Source organism: Hypomesus nipponensis, chromosome 9, assembly GCF_054491055.1.
Source record: "Hypomesus nipponensis isolate SF chromosome 9, ASM5449105v1, whole genome shotgun sequence".
In the NCBI taxonomy this organism is placed as follows: Eukaryota; Metazoa; Chordata; class Actinopteri; order Osmeriformes; family Osmeridae; genus Hypomesus; species Hypomesus nipponensis.
Genome location: NC_140369.1, coordinates 15,271,442 through 15,294,925, shown reverse-complemented (window position 1 = coordinate 15,294,925; position 23,484 = coordinate 15,271,442). Strand labels below are relative to the sequence as shown.

Below are 23,484 nucleotides of genomic sequence, written 5' to 3'. Positions count from 1 at the left end.
TTTTGAAAGACAGCGCTACCGGTTACAGATGCCTCTCAAAACAGTTGAGTGACAAATATTTGATTAGATGGATCACATGACTTGGCACAAACACAACAGAGGCTTTCATCGGCATCTTATTAAAAGGATATAGGAAGGTATAAAAAGGCTGGCCAACTTTATTTTTGGTATGGCAGGGGCCTGTACCATGAATCAAGATCAACATGCTCTGGATTACTTTCAGTTAACCGGCTAAACAAAGCCTAACAATCGCAATCACGATAAGTTGTATCACGACAGCGGTTATCAACTCTCTAACTCAACACAGATCTTTCCAATCTAGACACGTGCGCGTTCACATAAAGGGGCGGTGTTTGCACCACTATGTCCAATTGCAAACATGGACAAAACAACAGCCGCATATTTCACGCAGGAGGAGCAGACATTGGGCCTCATTCTCAAACATTTTCTTAAAAGTTTCTTCTGAATTGTTTCTTACGGGATTCGGAAAAACAATGTAAGAAAAAGACATCCGCCAAATTCATGAACGCTTGAAAATGTGTTCCTAGCAGAGGTTTTCTGAGTTGTGCTCCCCGGGAAGAGTTTTCTTAAGTTGAAAGCGCGTCCTCGTGCTTCTGAATTTGCATACATACACGTCCCGACAGCTCCTTATAAGGGCAGGGCCCAGGTGACTGCTGGAGCCCCCGTACAGAGGGCTGCTGCTCAGTGACATCCCGCTGAAGCCCCCTAGAGCCCCGGGGCTCCCCAGCCTCCCGTTGCTGCTCCGCACTGAACTGCTGGAGCTGATCCGCTTGGTCCTCAGGCTCATGGTGCTGCCGCTCGCAGAGGACTGATGGAGCAATGGGCAAGACGACAAGACGGATGGAGCGGAGGAGAGGGCGGAGGGTCAGAGTCTGCAAGACTGGAGTGTGAGAGAGAGTGACGGCTGTGGGTGTCAGGTGGGATACAGCTGGAACCTAGGACATACATGAACACTTATACCCCGCCAAACAGGGGAGGGGCAATAGATCCTCTTAATCTCCTCCCACTAACTTTCCCCTCCTTCCCATCCTTAGTCTCCTCATATGTCCGCACATCCCCTCTGCTCCAAGAACTGGAACAAGAGGGAGAGCTCTCTCTTGTGGACAGACAGCAAACTGACACCAAGATGACACCAAGTCAGGCAGAGAGGGTTTGTCAGCTTTAATCAGAGAAACAACCATGATACCTTTTAACAGCTGATTGGTTAAGATTTTGGCTATGTTCATTTTAGGTGAGTATTATGTTCTGGAACATTTTCAACTGTTACTTTTTCTTTTTTGCTGCTCTCTGGTTCAGACTACAGGCACCCACTCTCTTCTTTTGTGGTTCCTGGACTTACTCCTTCTTCTCTGGTCCTGCAACAATCTTCTTCTTCCGTGCTTTTGGAACTGTCTTCTTCTGTGGTTTCTGGACTTCCTCCTTCTTCTCTGGTCCTGTAACAATATTCTTCTTCCGTGCTTTTGGAACTGTCTTCTTTCTCTGAGGTGTCCGGGCTCTCTTCTTCTTAGCTTCTTGGCCACTCATTTGTTTCTTCTTCAGCTCAACCTCAACAGGGTAGTGGTCACTGATACTGAGAGCCTACACACACATACAAAAACAGAGGCCCACACACACACACAAATGCCGCGTTAGAGAAGAGAGGTGTTAATATGCCATTAGAATGTTCAGAACAAAGGGGAAGGAAAGAGAGAGAATGATTGCATTAGAGACAAGACATGGATGGAGAGAGAGTGAGGCAGAGAGTGGTGGTTAAGTGGTGGAGGAGACCCACAATATCTGTAGAAAGATGGAATTCTTGCTGGTAGTTGAAGGGCTTAGCCGAGTTAGGAACAATGGCCGCCATCATATTGTCTCCATACACCACAATCCTGTAGATACAATACAGTCAGTTTCAACAACAACTAGCTTAGTTTACTCTATTAGTTTACTCTATACACCTCTCTGTTACAGCCAGTATCAGATTACTGTGGATTTCTGAAACTGGTCAGTTGACTGTTGAAATGAAATGATGTGGGGGTGATGTCTGTTTCCTGCTTGTTGTCTAACCAGTTTACCTGTCGTAGGTGTGATCATTGGCTGTGCTGGCTGTTGTGTCCACATCATCTGCTATCAGCCAATGATAATTGGCGTCAGAGCGGATCCTGATGTCCCTCATGCCCGACCTGGAGACATAGCGACCGTCTGCGTTGAAATCTCCCAGTATCAAGATGTTCTAGACACACAAACACACAAACAAACACACACTGACACGTCACAAAATCAACAACAAATGAATCCCCACAAAGACAAGGGGACAGTATGAAATGGTGCAATGAAATAAAAAATGTCTGAACCACAACTGAGAATGTTTACACAGGGTGTTGCGCTTACATCAGTCTCCCACTTCTCCCTGACCACCTCGACCACATCGTACAGCTCATCCAACTCCTTCCGAGAGTCGGTAGGCTGGGTATGCACTGGGATAAGCACCAGGTCGCTGAGAACTGAGAAACACACACACACACACACACTCATATGTGGAGACGCATGTACACAAACACATGTATGCACGCACCCACAGCCATACACAAATACACTCGAGCATCAAGCCATACGATATGTGAAATGTGAGTTAGAGCTTTTCTTCCAGAATGAGAGCTACCTGTGCTGAGACAGGTGAAGCGCAAGATGTAGGGTTCCCTCGCAAACGCATCCTCGTCCCCAGCCTGGTCGTCTTCATACTGATAGGTGTCAGTCAGCCTCACCTGGTCCTCTCTGGCACAAACATGATAACGTCACTACTGGGGTTCATGTTTGGATTCATGACCATCAGGTGTTTAAACGGAGAGGTTGCGTGTGCAGATAGCTGCTGTGTTGTGAGACAGAAGGTTTCTTTGTTGCTCTACCTGTAGAGGAACACAAACTGCTCTTTGTAGGAGTCTCTGCCTAACCTGCTGCTCTGTGCCATGGTGTAGGGGTGCTTCCTGTTATCCCTGACACATGACGTGACACGGGGTGTCAACACATGATTCAGCACAGCCTAGCCTAAAATAGCACAACATGGTAAAAACACACATTTATTTTGGTTTTCTATTTGGGCGTGTGGTTACTGTGCTAGCTCACTGTGTGTTGTTGAGTTCCTGCAGGAAGGTCCTCATGGCCTTGCCAGACCTGTCCACAACCTCCAAGATTAGGATGACACTGTAACGAGACACAATCTGCAGGGACACCAGGACACAGATGACCCACTGCTCCTACACTTCCCACTCTTTACACCTCACACGCCCTTTCCATGTCTGACACGCTTTTCTCACTCACTGTACCTCTGACAAATACAGGAACAGGAAGATGTGAAAACTCTGGGGATGAGAAAGCAATTTACCTTGACGATGTAGGACAGGACATCCTTATTGGCCACTTTATTCAAGCCCAACTTCTGGATGTTGAAGGAAGCTATCTTCATGATGCCTGCACTGTGTCCAGGGAGCCACGGTTATGTTTTCTATTTCAGAAGCGGAGTTGACAAGAGGAACCGTGTTCTCAAGAGTTGAGAAAACTGTTGTTTCTGTCTGACCTCAAAGGAAATGAAAGCATAAAAAGGTTTGTCGCACACATACACACAAGCACGTACATAAATATACATAACACACACTCTCGTCTGTTGTGCTGTGGTCATGTCACTTCCTTTATCTCCAAATGCACACAAACACACAAGATGGTTCATTAACATACAGTATGTATTTATTGATTGCGGGACCTTACCTACACCAAGCGATCATCTGAGGGTTGGTGTTCGACACCTGACAGACCTCAACAACTCCTGCCAACCTCCAGCCAACAGGAATAACTATCTCCATCTACCCTACAGGCACTCAGCTCAGATGGAGCTGAGGGGTGGGAACGTACAGACTTCCTCTTTTGGATGAACAGCTGGTGGTTGTGACAGTTATATCACAGGGTTGATGGTACAAAGGCTCACTGTGACCGTGTCGGTCCTGACTTACTGAAGCAGCAGGGCAGCCTGCTCTGAGAGGTAGGGATGGATTGACATCCCTACCTCGCTCCACAGTGAACATGACTTTCTAATAACTAGTAACGGTAGGGTATGTACTTTGCGAATGTAAAGGTTTTATATAAAAACCCTCAAACACTGCATGTGTGACACTGTTGGCAGATGCTCTGACAGAGCAGCTTCAGTTTGATAATACATAGAACTGTGTTGTTACAGAATCTGTCAAAGAGCCAGGGTTGATTCACAAGTCATTGAGCAGCCATGCAGCATTCACCTTCACTGTACTCTGATAGAATCAATGGTTCAAAGTAGTTAACATTTAATTGTACTAGTGAAGGCCAACATAGAAACTTGGTAAGTCATGCCCAAGTTGAACCTGAAGCACCATGTGATAATGATCCCAGTAGCAGCATGGGGGGAGTTACCTGTGGCTTCTGTGCAAACATAAGGCTTAACTCCACCCCTCTGTTCCTAAAAATAGACAACATACAACAAAAACACAGAACTCATGTGTTCACATCCAAGATTCACTGTAACTGAACTCAATTAATAACAATTATCACCGTTCCCGATGGTTTTATCCTTTTCACTCATCCAGGTCTCACATAGATAAGAAATACTGTAATGCACAAGATATCTCAGGCTGTACAACTATAAAACAAGCCTTTGGGGGATGTTAGTATTGTTGCTCGGGAGTTGGGAGGAACATATGACTATAAAACTAACAGTCAGTTTTGGGGAGGGAATAATGCTGAAATAATGGGGGCAAATGGTTGTGTTTGTTTGTTTTGGGTTAGCGTTGCGACTGCGGCGGCAGTCAACTAGCAAATAGACGGATGGGTGGGAACACATACAGACACTCTAACACACAACCATGGATTCACAGCCCACACAATACCTGAAAAAGTTTAAGCCTGTCTGTCAGTGTGTGTGTGTGTGTGCGTGTGTGTGTGTGTGTGTGTGTGCGTGTGAGTGTGTGTGTGTGTATGAGTTTCAGTGTGGGGGACTGGGTGTCTTACAGCGTGCATTTGATCTTCATGGGGTTGTTGATGTTATGATGTCCTGTATGTTGGGCTGGGCTTCACTCACGTTTCAGCCAATCAGATTGCAGGTACGCCATACAAGAAAGCCAGACTCCTGTCAAGTCACAAAAACACCACAGACACACACACCGCACGCACACACACACGTAACTTCAGTTGAACACCTGGGTTAACCTTTTACTTTGTGTTCATCCCTTTGTTCTATTCCTCAAGGTAAGTGAACTCTGTGATTTTTCTGTGTGCTTATTTTACAGCAGACAGTTGATGTAACATTTGTAACATTACTCAGATGACATGGTTATCCAATGAAAACACATGGAGACAATGTTTTGTTTGAACTATGCCCAGGCTGTTAGAAGTTTGTGTTGGAGATATTTTCTGGTAATAGATACTGAAAGAAGAACCTGTTTGTGAACTGAAAGGAGAGTGGTTGGATTAGGTAGTGACACAATTTAAGGGGCAGTTAGACAGGTAGAGAGGGAGTGGTCTCTTACATTTGTAACTTGGAAAAGGAAAGAATGTTCCATGATGTAAGAATGTGTGTGTGGTGTGGAGGAAACAAAGTGGACAGTGAACATGTCTCAGCATGATCTGAGTTTGACTGATGGTAAAACCTTCTGGTTTGGTAAATGATAGATCATGATAGATGTACAGAGACAGAGACAGGGGTAGAGTTGAAGGTGTTTTTAGAGTGCGTGAGTGTGTGTGGGCGGAGGGGAGGGGGTTAGTCTTCATACAATCACCCATCACTATTGAGATGCCATCCTGAGCAACAGGTTGAGGATCCTGCTTGTATGTACATGTGTGTGTTGTTTGTGTGTGAGAGTTTGTGTGTGAAGGGGACAGATACATGTACAGGCGTGCATCAGACATATTTGAGTAATTGTGGAGGGGTACCAAGTTAAACCTCCTCTGGAGACCCATTAACAAGATCCTCACAGCTTGAGGAGACTATTTGTAGAGTTTTTCTGTGTGGTCAGGAAAGGATTTTTAACAAGTTTCCTGTAAATGTAGAGGGTCTCGTAAACATTTTCCTGATGACAGGATAACATGCTGTCTCCACATGGCTGCAACATGATAGTTACACTCTCTTTGTCCTCACCATTAACTCTGTCCTCACCGTTACAGTAACTCTGTCTCTTTTTTGGTTGTTCACAATGTGTAAAACTTCGTTTTTGGCTACCCGCAATGCTTTGGGGCTGTCTTGTTGTTATTATCAGTGACCTATGCACTTTGTAAAGCTCTCTCTTGGAAGTCGCTTTGGATAAAAGCGTCTGCTAAATGAATGAATGTCTCTTGTCTCACACACAGTCTCTTTCTCTCCATTTCTCTCTCTCTCTCTCTCTGCCTCTCTCTCTCTCTCTCTCTCTATCTCTCTATCTCTATCATCTTGCAGCAATCATGAAGGTGGCAGCTTTCAACATCCAGAGGTTTGGGACCAATAAGGTCTCAGACCCCAAAATCCTTTCCATACTTATCAAGGTACACATTCTTGGTCATTGTCTTGTGATATGTTGTCTTTCAGTTGTGTTTACAGTTTACAGTTGGGTTGTGTTTGGTCATTTTAAATAGCATGATTGTTAGTGTTAAATGTAATATAGCATGGCTGCCTGCATCATTTAGTACACAAGCATCATGGTTTCACAGAGAGAACAGACCAGTGACATGGAGACTCTGCTGCCCCCTACAGATAGTGTCTCGCTATGACATCATAGTCATCTTGGAGGTTGTGGATGCCAAGGGGAAATCAGTCAAAACCTTCTTGCAGGAACTTAACAAGTGAGTTGTTGTGGTTGTTATTGTTTAGGACCTCCAGATTGTGTGGGCATTCTTTAACATCAGTAAATGCAGACATACTGTATTCCATGTGTTTATTTGTCATGGTCAACCTGTTCCTGCAGAGTCAACAAGAAGCATCACTACACCATGGAGATCAGCACTCGTCTGGGCAGGACTAGATACAAGGAACAGTACCTGTTTCTCTACAGGTGAACGCTGAACTCTGGATCTATCGGCCCTAATGGAGCACCAGATCCAACCCCTTTCTTTTTTGTCAGTGTATTTTGGGATGGATGTCAAAAAACACAAGGAATCCAGGACAGCCAGTTGAGATTCACACTAGTTGGCCTACCAGTAGATGGAAGGATACTTTCCTTTGTTTAACATTTGAACAATTATTTTTTGTTTACCCCAAACAATTAAGAAATGACATTTAAGTCAGATCAAATGTGTAACATAATGGATTGTTGACAGTACATGGGAGCCACTTCTATGGAAGTCAGGCATTAGTTTCAAGCACAAAATAACAGTTATTCTATGACCTGTATATGAAACCAGTTTCATGCCTTCCTTGCCAACGTGCCTCTCCATTTGAAGGGATGATGTGGTGGATCTGATGGACACCTACCAGTTTGCAGACAAACAAGCAGGTCAGGAAGACACGTTTGCCAGGGAACCATACGTCCTCCGCTTCAAATGCCACAACACTGGTAAGCAGCAACAACACAGGCATCACTCACTACACAGTAGTCTCACTCACCCCACCTATAAGCTTTCCTAGCTTCTTTGGGGGACCCATTCACTCTACCCAATTGGTCTTGTATCCCAACTGTATTATTGCAATTTTTTAGTGGTATTGTGAATAAATAAATAGAAAAGTATATGGGATGTATTTTATACAAACAAATGTGTGCATGTGTTTCTCAGTGATGGATGACCTTGTGCTGATGCCAGTGCACACAAAGCCTGTTGAAGCAGAAAAGGAGCTGGACGAGCTGTACGACGTCTTCCTAGACGTGAAGCAAAAGTGGAGGACTGACGTAGGTGTCACCGGAGCCTCATTAAAATACAGTACTATACATGGAACTGGTGTAAAGTCCTTTCTTTTGGAGAAGGACACCTTGCTTGTCATGTTTTCTCTCTGTCCACAGTGAAAAATGTTTCAAGGTATTGTATGGGGTGTGTGTGTTCCAGAACATTATGATCCTCGGGGACTTCAATGCAGATGGCTCCTATGTCTCCAAGAACGAAATGAAGGTGATCCGTATCCGCAGCGACAAGAACTTTCATTGGCTAATCAGTGATGATGTTGACACCACAGCGAGTCATAAAAACGACCACACTTACGACAGGTGAGACACACCCATCCCAAATGATATTTTCAAATACTGCCAGATACTTGAAGTGTACTAGGAAAGTCCTTAACAGCCTCACCTGGGGATTAATATACCAAGGTACAACAAAACTGAATACAGAAGGTACCAACTCTGCTGTAAATAAAACCATACCTCTAAGATTTGTTAACTATAGATAGATCAACAGCTGTTCTCTGCAACATGTGAAGATGTGTATTTCACTCCTAAGCTGCTCTAAAGGCCATCCTCTTTTGACATCTTGCAGGATAGTGGTCTATGGAGAAGACATGCTGGCTGCCGTTGTTCCAAACTCAGCCAAACCTTTCAACTTCCAGCAGGAATATGGACTGACTTATGAGCAGGTACGGAAATACCACAAACCTGTACAATCAACAAATGCTTGACAATGTTCTCAATCTTAGTGTTTTAAATAAAAAAATCCTATGCTTAAGAGGTGACGCTCAATAGTTGAAGTGTTCCTGAAAGCCTCCATAACAATGTCATGTCATAAGAGCACACTGTTTGATTCATCAATAGGGTCTATAGACTCACTAACCTGTTTTTTTCAGACCCTAGATGTGAGTGACCACTACCCTGTAGAGGTTGAGCTGAAGAAAAGCAAAAAGTCAAAGTGGTGAGAAGCAGCAATTCTATTTTTATTTGTCAATCTCCCACACTTTGATCAGGAAAAGAAAAGATAAAACTGTACAAAAAGGAAAAAATTACACTGAATTCTCCATTCACACACACTCTCACTGTTAGGCAAAATAATTTAGCCTGAAATTAACCTTTTAATGAATGCCTAACCTAAATGAATGCCTAACCACTATTAACATGTGGCCCAACCTAGAGGTACTAAGGGAGGGTGTCAGAAACCTGAAGACCGGAAATGAGAGACACTAGAGATCATGGGGCAGACAAGAGGATGAAGACAGCCTAGATGGGCTGAAAAAAACAAACAAACAAACCCTGCAATGCATGTTTGAACAGTATAGGAATTAATTAGCTCATATACCCTTGTAGATTAGAAGACTTATGAAAAACAAGTAAGATTAAAAACTGATAATGAAAATGCGGTTACAAAACTTTATTTCAGAACACTTGCTTTTCAAGGGGAAAGATTAAGGGTTATTTCATTTGATAAGTGTGCCTGGACCCAGGGGCAGCTGACAGGAGTGGGGCTGTGATCATCTGGGTAGAGACTGCTCTGGCACTACGTAGCCAGCCAAGGGAGTCGTTCACCTCACTTCTTCCCAGACTTCTTGATTCCTCCACCAGCTGTAAAACAAAAGCCATACACATTAGTAAGATGAACCAGACACTTAGGCTGTAAACACTACATAGGAGGCATCTGTAACCAGCAGTACTGTCTTTCAAAACGGTTGAGAAAGTAGTGACGTAAAAGTAGAGAAAGTAGTGATGTAATCAAATATTTGATTACATGGATCACATGACTTGGCACAAACACAACAGTGGCTTTCATCGGCATCATATAAAAAGGACGCATAAAAAGGCTGGCCACCTTTATTTTTGGTATGGCAGGGGCCTGTACTACGAATCAAGATCAACATGCTCTGGATTACTTTCAGTTACCCAGCTACACGAAGCCTAACAATCGCAATCACAAATCACGGCAGTTATCAACTCATTGACTCAACACAGATCTTTCCAATCTAGAGACGTGCGCGTTCACAAAGGGGCGGTGCTTGCACCACTATGTCCAATCGCAAACATGGACAAAACAACAGCCGCATATTTCACGCAGGAAGAGCAGACTATCATCTGACAAACTGTCTGCTCATCCTGCGTATTGTAATACAAACATATCAGGACTACAGACATGTAATACAGGCCATAAGCAACACAGTCGATGCTGCCAAATCAAGGACAGAAAGCTGGCAGAAAATAGTAGACACTGTAAATGCATAAAATACTGATATCACTGCCCCAGGATATCATATTGATATCACTGCCCCAAGCAAGAGATGTGACCATAATTACACTTGTGCATTCTATAATGTTAAACTTTTGTTGCTGTACTGGCACTCTCCAGCAATCAGGGTCGTCGCCTGATGGAAGGAGTGAAAGAGGGCATTTCTTCAGACCCTGGTGGCAGCAGCTTGGACACCCAGGCATGTGAACAGGGTGTGTTTCCAGTCATCTATGTGACCATGTTCATTCAACAATTATCTACGAATATTGTAGGAGTGAAATGTGTTACTGTTCTCTGCAGTGACAGGAAATACAGTGGTGTTGCTGCCACCCCCCACTGTCGTCCCACTGTGCCATACAGAGGTAACAGTGAAACTAATAGTCATACACCAGTATGTATGCTAGTTAAACTCAGCAGGAAGAGGAACTTCTTCCTCCCCCTGAGCCTAGGGCCTCCACTTCAAGGCCAGGAAAAAGACACAAGATATAATCAATGAACCTTGAAACACAGTAGTCAAATGGACACCTTCAACTTTCTCCTTTGTGTGCCTTGCTAAGGGACAATGTTCTTTATTTGTTTCAGGTTGGAGCAGACAATGTTACGGCCCTGTATAAAAAAACCCTGGAGCTCGATATAGAGTACAAGAGGCTTTTAATTGAAAAAACAAGGCTGGAGATAGAAAAACTGGAATATGAGAAGAAGGTAGTACATGACTGAATGTATGAATAAATGACGCTAAACTTATTTACACTGACATTCTTTTTCTGTGTTCCTAGGAAAGGGAGAACACATGAGGATGTATTTGTTAAACGTTTTTCTACATTTTGGTATTTTTATACTTTTTTGTGGCTTTTTGTCCCAAAGATTTTTTTGTTGTGCCTTTGAGTCTTTTGTGGGGGTTTTCATTTTTTTTTTATGTCATATTTATTGATTTGGAAAAATGCTATATAAGTGAATAAAACAAATCAATGAAAGTAGTGAAATGATCATTTATTTAACTTGTGAAGAGCATTGTACGGTACCATGCACGTTGTCCTTTTTGGTTTTAAATGTTTTGGTTGAAAGAAACCCAAATTTCAGATATGGAAATGAATAGAAAATGGCTCAAAGCAACCAAAGGACAACAGAATGGGTTAAGGGGAGACACCCCAGTGAATAGGGATAACATGAAACCTCCCCAGTTGATAACTAATATTAGGTCAAATATTGGTTTCATTACTAGTTTCCTGTAAATGTATGTTTAAATGAGCAAATGATGCATTAAGTTGTAAAATATGATATCATTTGCATACATTTACTGAACGGAAATCAGAACATTGAATGAAGACAGAATGAAAATCCTTGATCAATCTTAGACATCTTAGAGTCCTTGTTCAATATCAACATATTAGAGTCCGAAGTTTTTACAAAGGGCACTTTGGATATCTCTCTTTCATCACTCCTTTATCAGAATATGGTGGCAACAGCCATTAAAGAAAATCTGTATGAATACTGCGCAGCAGACCGTGTTCTTGCTCAGGTTCTCCGCATCACCCACACTAAACGTTATGCATACAGTCTGTGGGACTTCGATGTGTCGCATTGGCAACATACGGCCCAAGAAGCTGGCAAAGATACGTATTTCCCTCTGCTGAGAATATATATCTTTTATAAAGATACTCATGAGGGAATGCGAAAGGGTTTTGTCTGTCTCTAAATGTTCTGGCTCTTCTGGACGCACTTCTCACTATCCATGCACCAAGCTGCACAGGATCTTCTATGAACGGCGACGCCATTATCCTCAACACTGAGTTAGTGGGCGGGGCTTTTATACCAGTTGATCTCCAACTTAACCTGCACCCAACCAGGTTAGGCGTTCAGATTGTGTTACCATGGCGATCTACCCCGGTAACAAGTGACCCACCTTGTGGTCCAGAAAACCATGGGTTGAACTTGAAGTTACCTCGCTTGTTACCGGCCTGTAGTACAGGCCCCAGGAATTAAACAATCCTCATTACAAAAAAAAAAGAAATACAAAATGAACTGTCTCTGTCTCTTACTTAGTGGTCCTTTTCCTGCAGCTTTGGCCTTCAGGGCATCCATGGCTTTCTGATCCTCCTTCTGCTTCTGCTTGAAAGCTGCGTCATCCTACAGACATGAGGAACAGGTAGGAAAGGTTACATTGGTATGCCTTGGGAGATTGACATGCTCACCACTGCCAAGGACAAGAGCAGACTGCAGCGTATCATTCGCACCGCTGAGAAGGTATCTGCTGCAATCTGCCTACCCTCGAGGACCTGCACACCTCGAGGACCCTGAAGCGGGCGAGGAAGATTCTGGCCGCCGACTCCCACCCGTGACACACTGCCATTCAGCCATTCCCCCCCGCAGAAGGCTACGGTCCATCAGGACCAAAACTTCACGCCATAAGAACAGTTCATTTCCTTCGGCAACTAGCCTTATTAACAAGGCCCGAATATGACACTGACACCGTGTCACTCTACCACATTCAGTGTTATTTTTGTATTCTATATTATATTGTATAGCTTTGCCAGTATTTTGTTGTACATTTTATCTTGTTTATTATGTTTACTGTATGCACCTGCCCACCATAGTAAATTCCTTGTTTGTGACCACTTACTTGGCTATTAAACACTATGATACTGACATGTCACTGTTGACATGTTCAACAGTGTAAAAATTAACAGGATATTCTTCAAGTATTTACCCTAAATGACAATCCTTATTTTAAATGACCTGTGAAGCTACTGGAAAAACCAATGATATGACATTCTTATGACATCCTTTGCCTGCTATGCTTACCCAATGAGCTAATAGCCAATTAATTTAAATCAAACGTGTTTCATGTTACCCATCTTACAATGACAGGACCTCATTCCTGACATCCCTGTGCAGGGTACTGATATGAACACTGGTTTCAGTGCTGTGTGGTATGGGGGATACGTACGTCATCCAAGTCCTTGTTCTGTTTCTTGGGCGCCTTGAGGGGCTTCTTTTTACCTCCTGCCAAACAATAATTATGAACAATTATAGTCTTGCACTGCAAGACAGCTGGGCTACTTTGTTTGATAACTAGCGAGTTAGCTAACCTAGGGCAAATGTTCTCGCTATTCAATAAAATACCAATTCGCAGTGGGAAACCCGATTAACTAGCCATAATGTCTTCATAATTTATTGTTTGTCTCTTAAGTCAGCAGACACTTAATAATAGCTATCTAACTAGATAGATTGTCATGCTTTATACAGAAAAGTAGAGCGAGCCTGTTGTCAGTGGCAGCTGGTTTAGTCAGCTTAGTCACTGAGTAAAACTAGCTTGAGCTAGTGAGTTAGCAGTGTGGCTTGACAAGTCTCGGTTTAGCACTAGGCTAGCTACCTCGCAGATATTTCCACCTCAACGCGGGAATACAATAACTATTAACCTATTCAAATAGAATAACTCAAGTTGTCCACTGCTCACCTTCTCTACCAGACATATTTTCGATTGATTCCGGAGATAAAACCCACAAATTAAAGGGCTATTGTAGCCTACAACTCCGCAGAAGCTGCAGCGTGAGAGACTATACAGAGCAGGTTGAAAATATGACCCGGATACCTTCCCTTGTGGAAACGACCTCATCAGAGCAACACCCTTTGCGATCATCTACACTCTACTTCAAAATTATTTTGTTTATAGGATTAATAGTCTACTAAAAAATTACTAAACATGTTACAATTCGTGGCGTGCCATAAAAAAAAAACTGAAATAAACAGCGTAGCTAACATTGTGACTCGGATGTTATTCCGTTGGGTTAGCGAAACGTAGGCTGCGCGCCAAAATCATTAGGTGCGTTCGACTTCATGCAGCGCCAGCATCGCCTGCAGCCCGGCTGACTTGAAGTAGCCAATGGCATTCTCAGCTTCAAGGCAGACGGCTGCATCCGTCTGTCGGCGCCGACGTTGCTGCATGAAGTCAAGTACACCTAATGTACTTTCATTGCAGTATGCATATCTTTCTCCAATAGATGATTTATAAAATGACCTATTTTTCATAGGCTATTAACAGGGGGGTTTAACCCAACGGTTTAATTTACAATGTAAAAGGCAAACATATTTTCCAGCGATATTGTAATACCACACAAATCCCTTCAACCAAGCCAGAGAATGTCTAATATAGTCAGGCTCTGCTTACGCTACCAGAGCTCGGTCCAACCAGAGCCATCCGTGCCATTCGTCAGAATAACGCGAAAAAAAACTCCAGCTAAACACTTCACGACACATCCTGTTTAAAAATGGCTGCGCCCTGGTAAATGTGACTTGGGCTAAGCAAGTGCAAAGCATTAATGTAAACGTTTTCTAACTGAAGTCATTTTTTGAGCGTACAGGTATTTTGATATCTTAGATTATTGTAGCATTGAGATCTGATTTGGCAATGAACGGTGTCTTAACAGATCTTGTTGAATGTCAATTGCAAGCTATGTACTATGACAAGCTAGCCAGCTATTGAGAGAAGGTTAACTCTAACGATAGCTAATTCGAGTGTTTGTGTATTTAAAGTGCGCAGTAATTGTGATATTCTACGAACTTGCTTTTTTATTGCAGGAATAAATTTCAACATGGTTCATCTATGTGAGTATTTTCACAATTTTGACTAGAATTAGGCGAATGGGTGTTTGTTTGATCCTACCAGTCAGATACATAGTATGCGTATCTATTTTTATAGACCGTATCCTGATTATGTGTATTTTCTCTAAACAGCATCTCTTTTACTGAAAAAGTACCATGGTGGACATGTCGCAATTAGGCTGGCACTGGCTGGGCACAAACAAGTCAACCGACCGTTTTACCGCATCGTGGCTGCTTACAACAAGCGGGCACGTGACAGCAAGTACATAGAACAGTTGGGCACTTACGACCCCCTTCCGAACATATACAACGAGAAACTGGTCAGTTTCAACTTTGACAGAATCAAGTACTGGATTGGGTGTGGTGCACATCCATCAAAGCCTGTGGCGAAACTACTAGGTGAGTTTTTTCAGAATGTCCCCATGCCTTTCCCATAAATGTGATAGGCCTGTGTATTAACAGTATACATAATAATAAAACTCAATTCCTATATGCATTCTAAGCTTTGGTAAATTCTATAGGATTAAAGGTCTATTTGACAAGACTCATAAAAGGTTGAAGGATACAGTAATTTCAGTGGCCTTTAATTCTCTTCTAATTTGACCTGGGTAAAAACCTGTAATTTTACTTAGGTTAATACCAAAAATATATAAAGTAATTACCTCAGTATGTGGATGGATCATGTTGGGGGTCTTTTACCTTTTCCTTTCTATCTACAGGGCTGGCAGGGTTTTTCCCTCTGCACCCCATGACTGTGACTGAGGCAGAGCGCCGCCTGGCCCAGGCCCAGCTCACAGAGACCAGAGATGCAGCTGAGGGAGCAGAGAAGCAGCTGGAGCTCTGAGAGTCATGTGGAGGATGTGTGACTGACTGACCAACAGTCAGTCATCAGAACAGAAGGGGATCAGGAACATTAAGATATTGATGATTTAGCCTCCCCTGCAAACTTAGACTGACTGGCTTCTTATATCAGCAACACGGAAAACAAGATATGTTATATTGCATCAGAATTGGTTGTGTGAATAACCATTGGCAAATATTTGTGTAATGTACTCTTATTTGGTTTTATTAAACAAGCAAAGTGAAAACATGTAATTTTACAGTATGTTAATTTCAGCAATGTTTCATTGGGATAAAGGCATCTGCAAAATGGAAAAAAATGTTTAAGTTGATTTATTTATTAACATTGTAATTTCCTTATTAGATCAACAAATGAAGCTTAACAAATCTCCCAATCAGTTTCTGAAGAGAATCCTGGTCACAATGAACACTTCAAATTCAAATCTGATAACTTGCAGTTCAGTCTCCTAAATGCCAGGTTTCTGAAGTAGTAGTTTGCTTTACTGCAGAAATTAAGGAAATTATCTTGTACGAGCTGCTCAAAACAGGATATAAAGTTGAGAAAAAATATATTGTTAGGCTATCTGTTGGCTACACCTGACATGCAAAGGCGGAACATTTGGAAAGGTTTGTTTGTATTGACATAACATAAAAGGTAATCACAGAGAAATTATTAAACCTTTTGAGTAAGCCATGTTCCTCAAACACTGTTGAATTATGAGGGAGAAAGGAATTTTAAGAGGGTGGTTTGACAGGAATATTCCCTTGTTGAGTCATTTTCCTTCATTTCACCACATGTTGAAATGCCTATTTATAAACTTAGACTTTGAACATTGTGAACATAATAAAATGTTAACAAATCAACCAATATGTATATATATAAAACAAGGTATTAGTGGTCTACTGGTTCATGAGCAATGCTCTTCAGAAAATAATGCTTTTCTGACAACACTCAAGCATTGACTGTTGTACCAGTCCTTTGCTTCTTTTTTCATCATGTATTAGCTCTTCTGGACCTTTGTCATATATCATCATTAAAAGACAAGCCTTGTGTTCCAAAATATATACAGTTACTGAGGGCGTTGTGTTTATTGTGGCATGTACATGTGTTAGAAGTTGAGACCTATGTTTCAAATCAGTAGGTATGGTGAAACAATACACCTAATAACAGTTGCTTAGGAGGAGACCAACAAGAGGAATGTGTGTGTGTGTGTTGGGGGGGAGGGGAGGATTATATTGAAGGAATCACAGAAAAAAGGTCATATTTAAATCTTTATGGGTCCCATGGACAGGAATTAAAATTTGTGTTGTTCATAATCAATGTAGGCTTATATGATTAACATATTCACCTTCAACATATGGGTTGCTGCTTTTACATGTGTGGTCTCGCTTTTAAACAAGCACAAGTACAAACAAAGTTCAAGTCCAAAGTTTGTGAATACAAAAAGTCAATCCATGTTTGATCCTTAAATTCATCACAATATAAATCACGGCCCAACACGAAAAAGAGTACCAAGGAGAAGAAAAAGGTTTAAGAGAGAATTAATTTTCCCTTTTTCAAACTTTTGTTAAAGCAAACATAGGTGGGGAGTTCTGTGTAATGAACACAGTTTTTTATTTCATTTTTCCTCATCTTACTTCCTTTAACTACTGTTGATTGGTTATCAGTTCAGAGTAAGTTACTTTAAAATTATGGTGTGTTCTCCTCCTTGAGTACACTCACAATAGCACTCTTACTCAACGTAATTAGTTACTCACTATGCACCTTCATGTTGAATTATTAGTATGTACTGTAAGTATTTTGATACTACCAAAATAGAATGTTATTTGACTATTGAGAGATTGTTTGTGTTTTTGTGCTAATGCTGTACCATAAGTTGTATGCTACATGATTGTAACAGCAAAGTAACAATCATGTTCAACAAGCTTTTGACGTAAATTGTGAGCTGGATTAAATCAGGCAGCGATTTGTGTCAATATTCTTGACACACATAAATCCTCCCTATATTTACACTGTATATATCTTGTAATTAAACACCAGGGTGTATGCAGATACTGTTTGTGTGTTGGTCTTGATTCTATAACACATCAATATCATTGATAAATTAACGTCCCTTAATCTATTTGACTCAAGTCAGTTGGTCATTACACTGAGTAAATATTGAATACAAGAATCACAGTGTATACTGAATGCCAGATCATGAACTTGCCTCAGTTGCTGTATTGCATATGCTAATCCTTGATCAAATAAGATAAGATGTATAGCTGTCCAAGCAAACTGATTAAATCTGGATGTAGAACATGGTCAACATGTTAGGGCAATCCATAACTTGACAAATGCCACTTCTAACATTTTCACCTGCAGAGGTGATGATGTTACATTAACAAAACATCACAAAAACAGAACACTATCAGAGTTACTGTTTTGGTGTGCCTATTCAACTTATATTTAGACTTGGTGTTTTTTGTTACAATCAACAGCCTATTATTTAAACATTTTTCAATGTTTTCTGTGAATTCTAAAATAATTAGATTAAGTGCCATGCTTGATTGTATAACAATACAAGATCGGCATTAAGTTAAATATATTTGATATTGGGTATTAAATATTGGATATGTGAACCAAGATTCATAAGAAATTTCATTTTTGTTTTAATAAATACAATTTCCCTGAGGGAATGCTTAAGCTAAATCAGAAATAAAATTGATAGATTTACAAGTTCCACATAATGTACAGTACCAGTCAAAAGTTTGGACCCATTTTCCCATTCAATTGAATGGATATTCAAAGTAAAAATGTATTTTTATTTTTATTACTTACAAATCTTTCCTTTACTCATTGACCGAAAATTATTACGTAAAATGTGTAACAGACATGACATATACTGTATTTGTCCAACTGGTTTAGAAATCGGTCTCTTTGACTCTGACGTCAGTTTGTTCTGATCTTCAGTAAAGAAAAATACGAGAAGGGTGTGAGGAGATTAGAAATTCCAGTAAACAGGAGTACAGCACCAACCCAGTACAAAAGTTTACCAAGGGTGTGCTATCATTGCCAATCCTTCTTCCCCCTTCATTTTATCACTTATGAAACATGGAATAATAACACAATGCTGGTCTCCAAATAGGTCAAACAAAACACTGTGCACATTCCCAGAGGATAACAGCAAAGTGACAGTTGTGGAAACATATGGAAGCCATTGTCATAAATAGAGAAAAAAGACACAGCTGTACTTTGGGACCTTTTTTGACCTTGAATTTAAACTTGGCGCAAGAACACACTGACATTGTCCTCTGAAGTGGCAAGGTAGATATTCAATATCAAAACAGTTTGAAAGTACACTAAAACTAACATGAGGACCTTCAAAGGATACTGGAACTGGAGAAGATGGCAAACATACTTCATCATCGTCATGATTGTGATAACTGTTTTTGTGATCCCAGTATCTGTATTTGTTGCTCTAAAATTGGGTAAGTTTAACCTTTTATTTGTAATGTAAAATAAATAAGTTAATTCTGTTGTTTTAATATAAAAGGCAGCCCAATATTGATTACTGTAAAAAAAGAATGCCAACTATCAGGTTTCAATCAAAAGATTTAAGACAATTGATTTGAATATTCAAATGAAAGATATTGGTAACCTTATCTAACTGGGTCATTGCGATAATAACTGCTAAAAGATCATCAATTTCTGTAAAAGTAATTGGAAGCCAAAGTTCAGAGCAGACTACATAAATCTACTGTGTGGAAAAATACCTTGTTATTTCCTGTTATGAGGTCAGTATAAATGCAATAATACTATATGCCCATGCCACATGATTGTCTGTTTACACACGGTGATGCCAAACAGCTCTGGAAAAAACTACAAATGTCAATGTTTAGTTATATCATGTGAAAAAGGAAATTGTTTTCAATACACTGGGATGACTGTATTTGAGAAATGAACTTACTTCTGCAACTTAATAGAATACAATAGAGTTTACATAAACACATTTTTAAATGAGTTAATTTCAATTAACAGGAAATCACAAATCACAAGGACAATCTGATGATGAATGGAAAAGCTTTGGGAGCCTAAAGAATGATCAATATCAAAAAGAAGACAATGTGGTGTTCAAAGAAAATAATCTGTTGAAAAGATCAAAACTTTTAGAATCAGCTTTTTGGGAGAATGTATTTTTAAACAATGCTTCCAGTGTCATGGCAACGTCTGACAATTTAAGCACTCCCTCACTGACTTCTACGAATGTTGAATCCGACTCCACCAGAGAGGCTAAAGCATCAACTGTAATTCCTTCCCAGAGAACACCAAACTCTGCGACAACAGAGCCCACAATGACGACAGACACACCTCCATCTACCATGGTAACACGATCGAATGAGTCGCTAGGGACAACTAAAGTACTGACTTCCACCGAAACGACCGCGGAGTCCGAACCACCTACGACAGCGTCATCCTCTGTCACCTCAGCATTTACTACAAATGCAAGCATAGCCAACGAGACATCAAGTTCAGAACACACTTCAACACACACGACTGCCCATACGACGGAAAACACTCAGTTAACCCCCATCACCACATCTACCACATTCACACCAACCCTGTCTTCAGCAATGTCCCCTGAGAACAAAGTGACCACCTCAGATATCTTCAGCACTCAAGTAATGTCTACAGTTTCAACAAACCCCCAATCTGGCTCAACCACAGGGAATGCAAGATCAACCAAAGGGCCAACCGATGGCACTTCCACTCTTACCTCAGAAGAACCTCAATCAACTCAAAATACCAGTCAAACTTCCTTGGTGACAGTCTCAGACAGCTCACAAGTCACAGCTGTTGTAACTGCTTCTACAATGTCACCTTCCAGTGTCATGGCAACGTCTGACAATTTAAGCACTCCCTCACTGACTTCTACGAATGTTGAATCCGACTCCACCAGAGAGGCTGAAGCATCGACTGTAATTCTTTCCCAGAGCACACCAAACTCTGCGACAACAGAGCCCACAATGACTACAGACACCCCTCCATCTACCATGGTAACACGATCGGATGAGTCACAAAAGACAACTAAAGTATTGACTTCCACCGAAACGACTGCTGAGTCTGAACCACCTACGACAGCGTCATCCTCTGTCACCTCAGCATTTACTACAAATGCAAGCATAGCCAACGAGACATCAAGTCCAGAACACACTTCAACACACACGACTGCCCATACGACGGAAAACACTCAGCTAACCCCAATCACCACATCTACTACATTCACACCGACCCTGTCTTCAGCAACGTTACCTGAGAACAAAGTGACCACCTCAGATATCTTCAGCACTCAAGTAATGTCTACAGTTTCAACAAACCCCCAATCTGGCTCAACCACAGGGAATGCAAGATCAACCGAAGGGCCAACCGATGGCACTTCCACTCTTACCTCAGAAGAACCTCAATCAACTCAAAATACCAGTCAAACTACCTTGGTGACAGTCTCAGACAGCTCACAAGTCACAGCTGTTGTAACTGCTTCTACAATGTCACCTTCCAGTGTCATGGCAACGTCTGACAATTTAAGCACTCCCTCACTGACTTCTACGAATGTTGAATCCGACTCCACCAGAGAGGCTGAAGCATCGACTGTAATTCTTTCCCAGAGCACACCAAACTCTGCGACAACAGAGCCCACAATGACTACAGACACCCCTCCATCTACCATGGTAACACGATCGGATGAGTCACAAAAGACAACTAAAGTATTGACTTCCACCGAAACGACTGCTGAGTCTGAACCACCTACGACAGCGTCATCCTCTGTCACCTCAGCATTTACTACAAATGCAAGCATAGCCAACGAGACATCAAGTCCAGAACACACTTCAACACACATGACTGCCCATACGACGGAAAACACTCAGCTAACCCCCATCACCACATCTACCACATTCACACCAACCATGTCTTCAGCAATGTCACCTGAGAACAAAGTGACCACCTCAGATATCTTCAGCACTCAAGTAATGTCTACAGTTTCAACAAACCCCCAATCTGGCTCAACCACAGGGAATGCAAGATCAACCGAAGGGCCAACCGATGGCACTTCCACTCTTACCTCAGAAGAACCTCAATCAACTCAAAATACCAGTCAAACTACCTTGGTGACAGTCTCAGACAGCTCACAAGTCACAGCTGTTGTAACTGCTTCTACAATGTCACCTTCCAGTGTCATGGCAACGTCTGACAATTTAAGCACTCCCTCACTGACTTCTACGAATGTTGAATCCGACTCCACCAGAGAGGCTGAAGCATCGACTGTAATTCTTTCCCAGAGCACACCAAACTCTGCGACAACAGAGCCCACAATGACTACAGACACCCCTCCATCTACCATGGTAACACGATCGGATGAGTCACAAAAGACAACTAAAGTATTGACTTCCACCGAAACGACTGCTGAGTCTGAACCACCTACGACAGCGTCATCCTCTGTCACCTCAGCATTTACTACAAATGCAAGCATAGCCAACGAGACATCAAGTCCAGAACACACTTCAACACACACGACTGCCCATACGACGGAAAACACTCAGCTAACCCCCATCACCACATCTACCACATTCACACCAACCATGTCTTCAGCAATGTCACCTGAGAACAAAGTGACCACCTCAGATATCTTCAGCACTCAAGTAATGTCTACAGTTTCAACAAACCCCCAATCTGGCTCAACCACAGGGAATGCAAGATCAACCGAAGGGCCAACCGATGGCACTTCCACTCTTACCTCAGAAGAACCTCAATCAACTCAAAATACCAGTCAAACTACCTTGGTGACAGTCTCAGACAGCTCACAAGTCACAGCTGTTGTAACTGCTTCTACAATGTCACCTTCCAGTGTCATGGCAACGTCTGACAATTTAAGCACTCCCTCACTGACTTCTACAAATATTCAATCAGACTCCACAAGAGAGACTGAAGCATCGACTGTAATTCTTTCCCAGAGCACACCAAACTCTGCGACAACAGAACCCACAATGACTACAGACACCCCTCCATCTACCATGGTAACACGATCGAATGAGTCACAAAAGACAACTAAAGTATTGACTTCCACCGAAACGACTGCCGAGTCTGAACCACCTACGACAGCGTCATCCTCTGTCACCTCAGCATTTACTACAAATGCAAGCATAGCCAACGAGACATCAAGTCCAGAACACACTTCAACACACACGACTGCCCATACGACGGAAAACACTCAGCTAACCCCCATCACCACATCTACCACATTCACACCAACCATGTCTTCAGCAATGTCCCCTGAGAACAAAGTGACCACCTCAGATATCTTCAGCACTCAAGTAATGTCTACAGTTTCAACAAACCCCCAATCTGGCTCAACCACAGGGAATGTAAGATCAACCGAAGGGCCAACCGATGGCACTTCCACTCTTACCTCAGAAGAACCTCAATCAACTCAAAATACCAGTCAAACTACCTTGGTGACAGTCTCAGACAGCTCACAAGTCACAGCTGTTGTAACTGCTTCTACAATGTCACCTTCCAGTGTCATGGCAACGTCTGACAATTTAAGCACTCCCTCACTGACTTCTACGAATATTGAATCAGACTCCACCAGAGAGGCTGAAGCATCGACTGTAATTCTTTCCCAGAGCACACCAAACTCTGCGACAACAGAGCCCACAATGACTACAGACACCCCTCCATCTACCATGGTAACACGATCGGATGAGTCACAAAAGACAACTAAAGTATTGACTTCCACCGAAACGACTGCTGAGTCTGAACCACCTACGACAGCGTCATCCTCTGTCACCTCAGCATTTACTACAAATGCAAGCATAGCCAACGAGACATCAAGTCCAGAACACACTTCAACACACATGACTGCCCATACGACGGAAAACACT

General features: G+C 42.0%; 4 protein-coding genes across 7 annotated transcripts; 2 read left to right on the top strand and 2 right to left on the bottom strand.

Annotated features, from left to right (window-relative positions):
• Positions 1-1,141: 1,141 nt before the first annotated feature.
• LOC146273138 (deoxyribonuclease-1-like) lies at positions 1,142-3,834 on the bottom strand. The gene is made up of 9 exons (XM_084705065.1): positions 3,763-3,834; positions 3,383-3,569; positions 3,124-3,218; positions 2,907-2,993; positions 2,663-2,775; positions 2,392-2,504; positions 2,076-2,233; positions 1,793-1,889; positions 1,142-1,599 (listed from the first exon to the last, which is right to left on the bottom strand). Exons 2-9 carry the CDS (start codon positions 3,461-3,463, stop codon positions 1,357-1,359), a joined length of 987 nt encoding a protein of 328 aa, XP_084561191.1. The 5' UTR covers positions 3,464-3,569; positions 3,763-3,834; the 3' UTR covers positions 1,142-1,356.
• Positions 3,835-5,194: 1,360 nt separating this feature from the next.
• On the top strand, positions 5,195-11,099 carry LOC146273137 (deoxyribonuclease-1-like). Its single transcript, XM_084705721.1, has 13 exons — positions 5,195-5,268; positions 6,452-6,537; positions 6,746-6,834; positions 6,957-7,043; positions 7,432-7,544; positions 7,762-7,874; positions 8,029-8,186; positions 8,455-8,551; positions 8,759-8,823; positions 10,243-10,334; positions 10,423-10,484; positions 10,705-10,824; positions 10,899-11,099. The coding sequence occupies exons 2-13, from the start codon at positions 6,457-6,459 to the stop codon at positions 10,914-10,916; spliced, it is 1,095 nt and encodes a 364-aa protein (XP_084561847.1). The 5' UTR covers positions 5,195-5,268; positions 6,452-6,456; the 3' UTR covers positions 10,917-11,099.
• Positions 8,825-13,736, bottom strand: tma7 (translation machinery associated 7 homolog). Its single transcript, XM_084705722.1, has 4 exons — positions 13,580-13,736; positions 13,070-13,125; positions 12,162-12,249; positions 8,825-9,467 (listed from the first exon to the last, which is right to left on the bottom strand). Exons 1-4 carry the CDS (start codon positions 13,593-13,595, stop codon positions 9,433-9,435), a joined length of 195 nt encoding a protein of 64 aa, XP_084561848.1. The 5' UTR covers positions 13,596-13,736; the 3' UTR covers positions 8,825-9,432.
• A 581-nt stretch (positions 13,737-14,317) lies between these two features.
• Positions 14,318-15,814, top strand: mrps16 (mitochondrial ribosomal protein S16). Of its 4 annotated transcripts, none has more exons than XM_084706441.1 (4): positions 14,318-14,443; positions 14,701-14,727; positions 14,857-15,123; positions 15,444-15,814. In XM_084706441.1, the coding sequence occupies exons 2-4, from the start codon at positions 14,715-14,717 to the stop codon at positions 15,566-15,568; spliced, it is 405 nt and encodes a 134-aa protein (XP_084562567.1). In that variant the 5' UTR covers positions 14,318-14,443; positions 14,701-14,714; the 3' UTR covers positions 15,569-15,814. The 4 variants fall into 4 exon arrangements, with proteins under 4 accessions (XP_084562567.1, XP_084562570.1, XP_084562566.1 ...); XM_084706444.1 differs by having other exon boundaries at positions 14,328-14,404; XM_084706442.1 differs by having other exon boundaries at positions 14,405-14,483.
• The last annotated feature ends 7,670 nt before the right edge of the window (positions 15,815-23,484 follow it).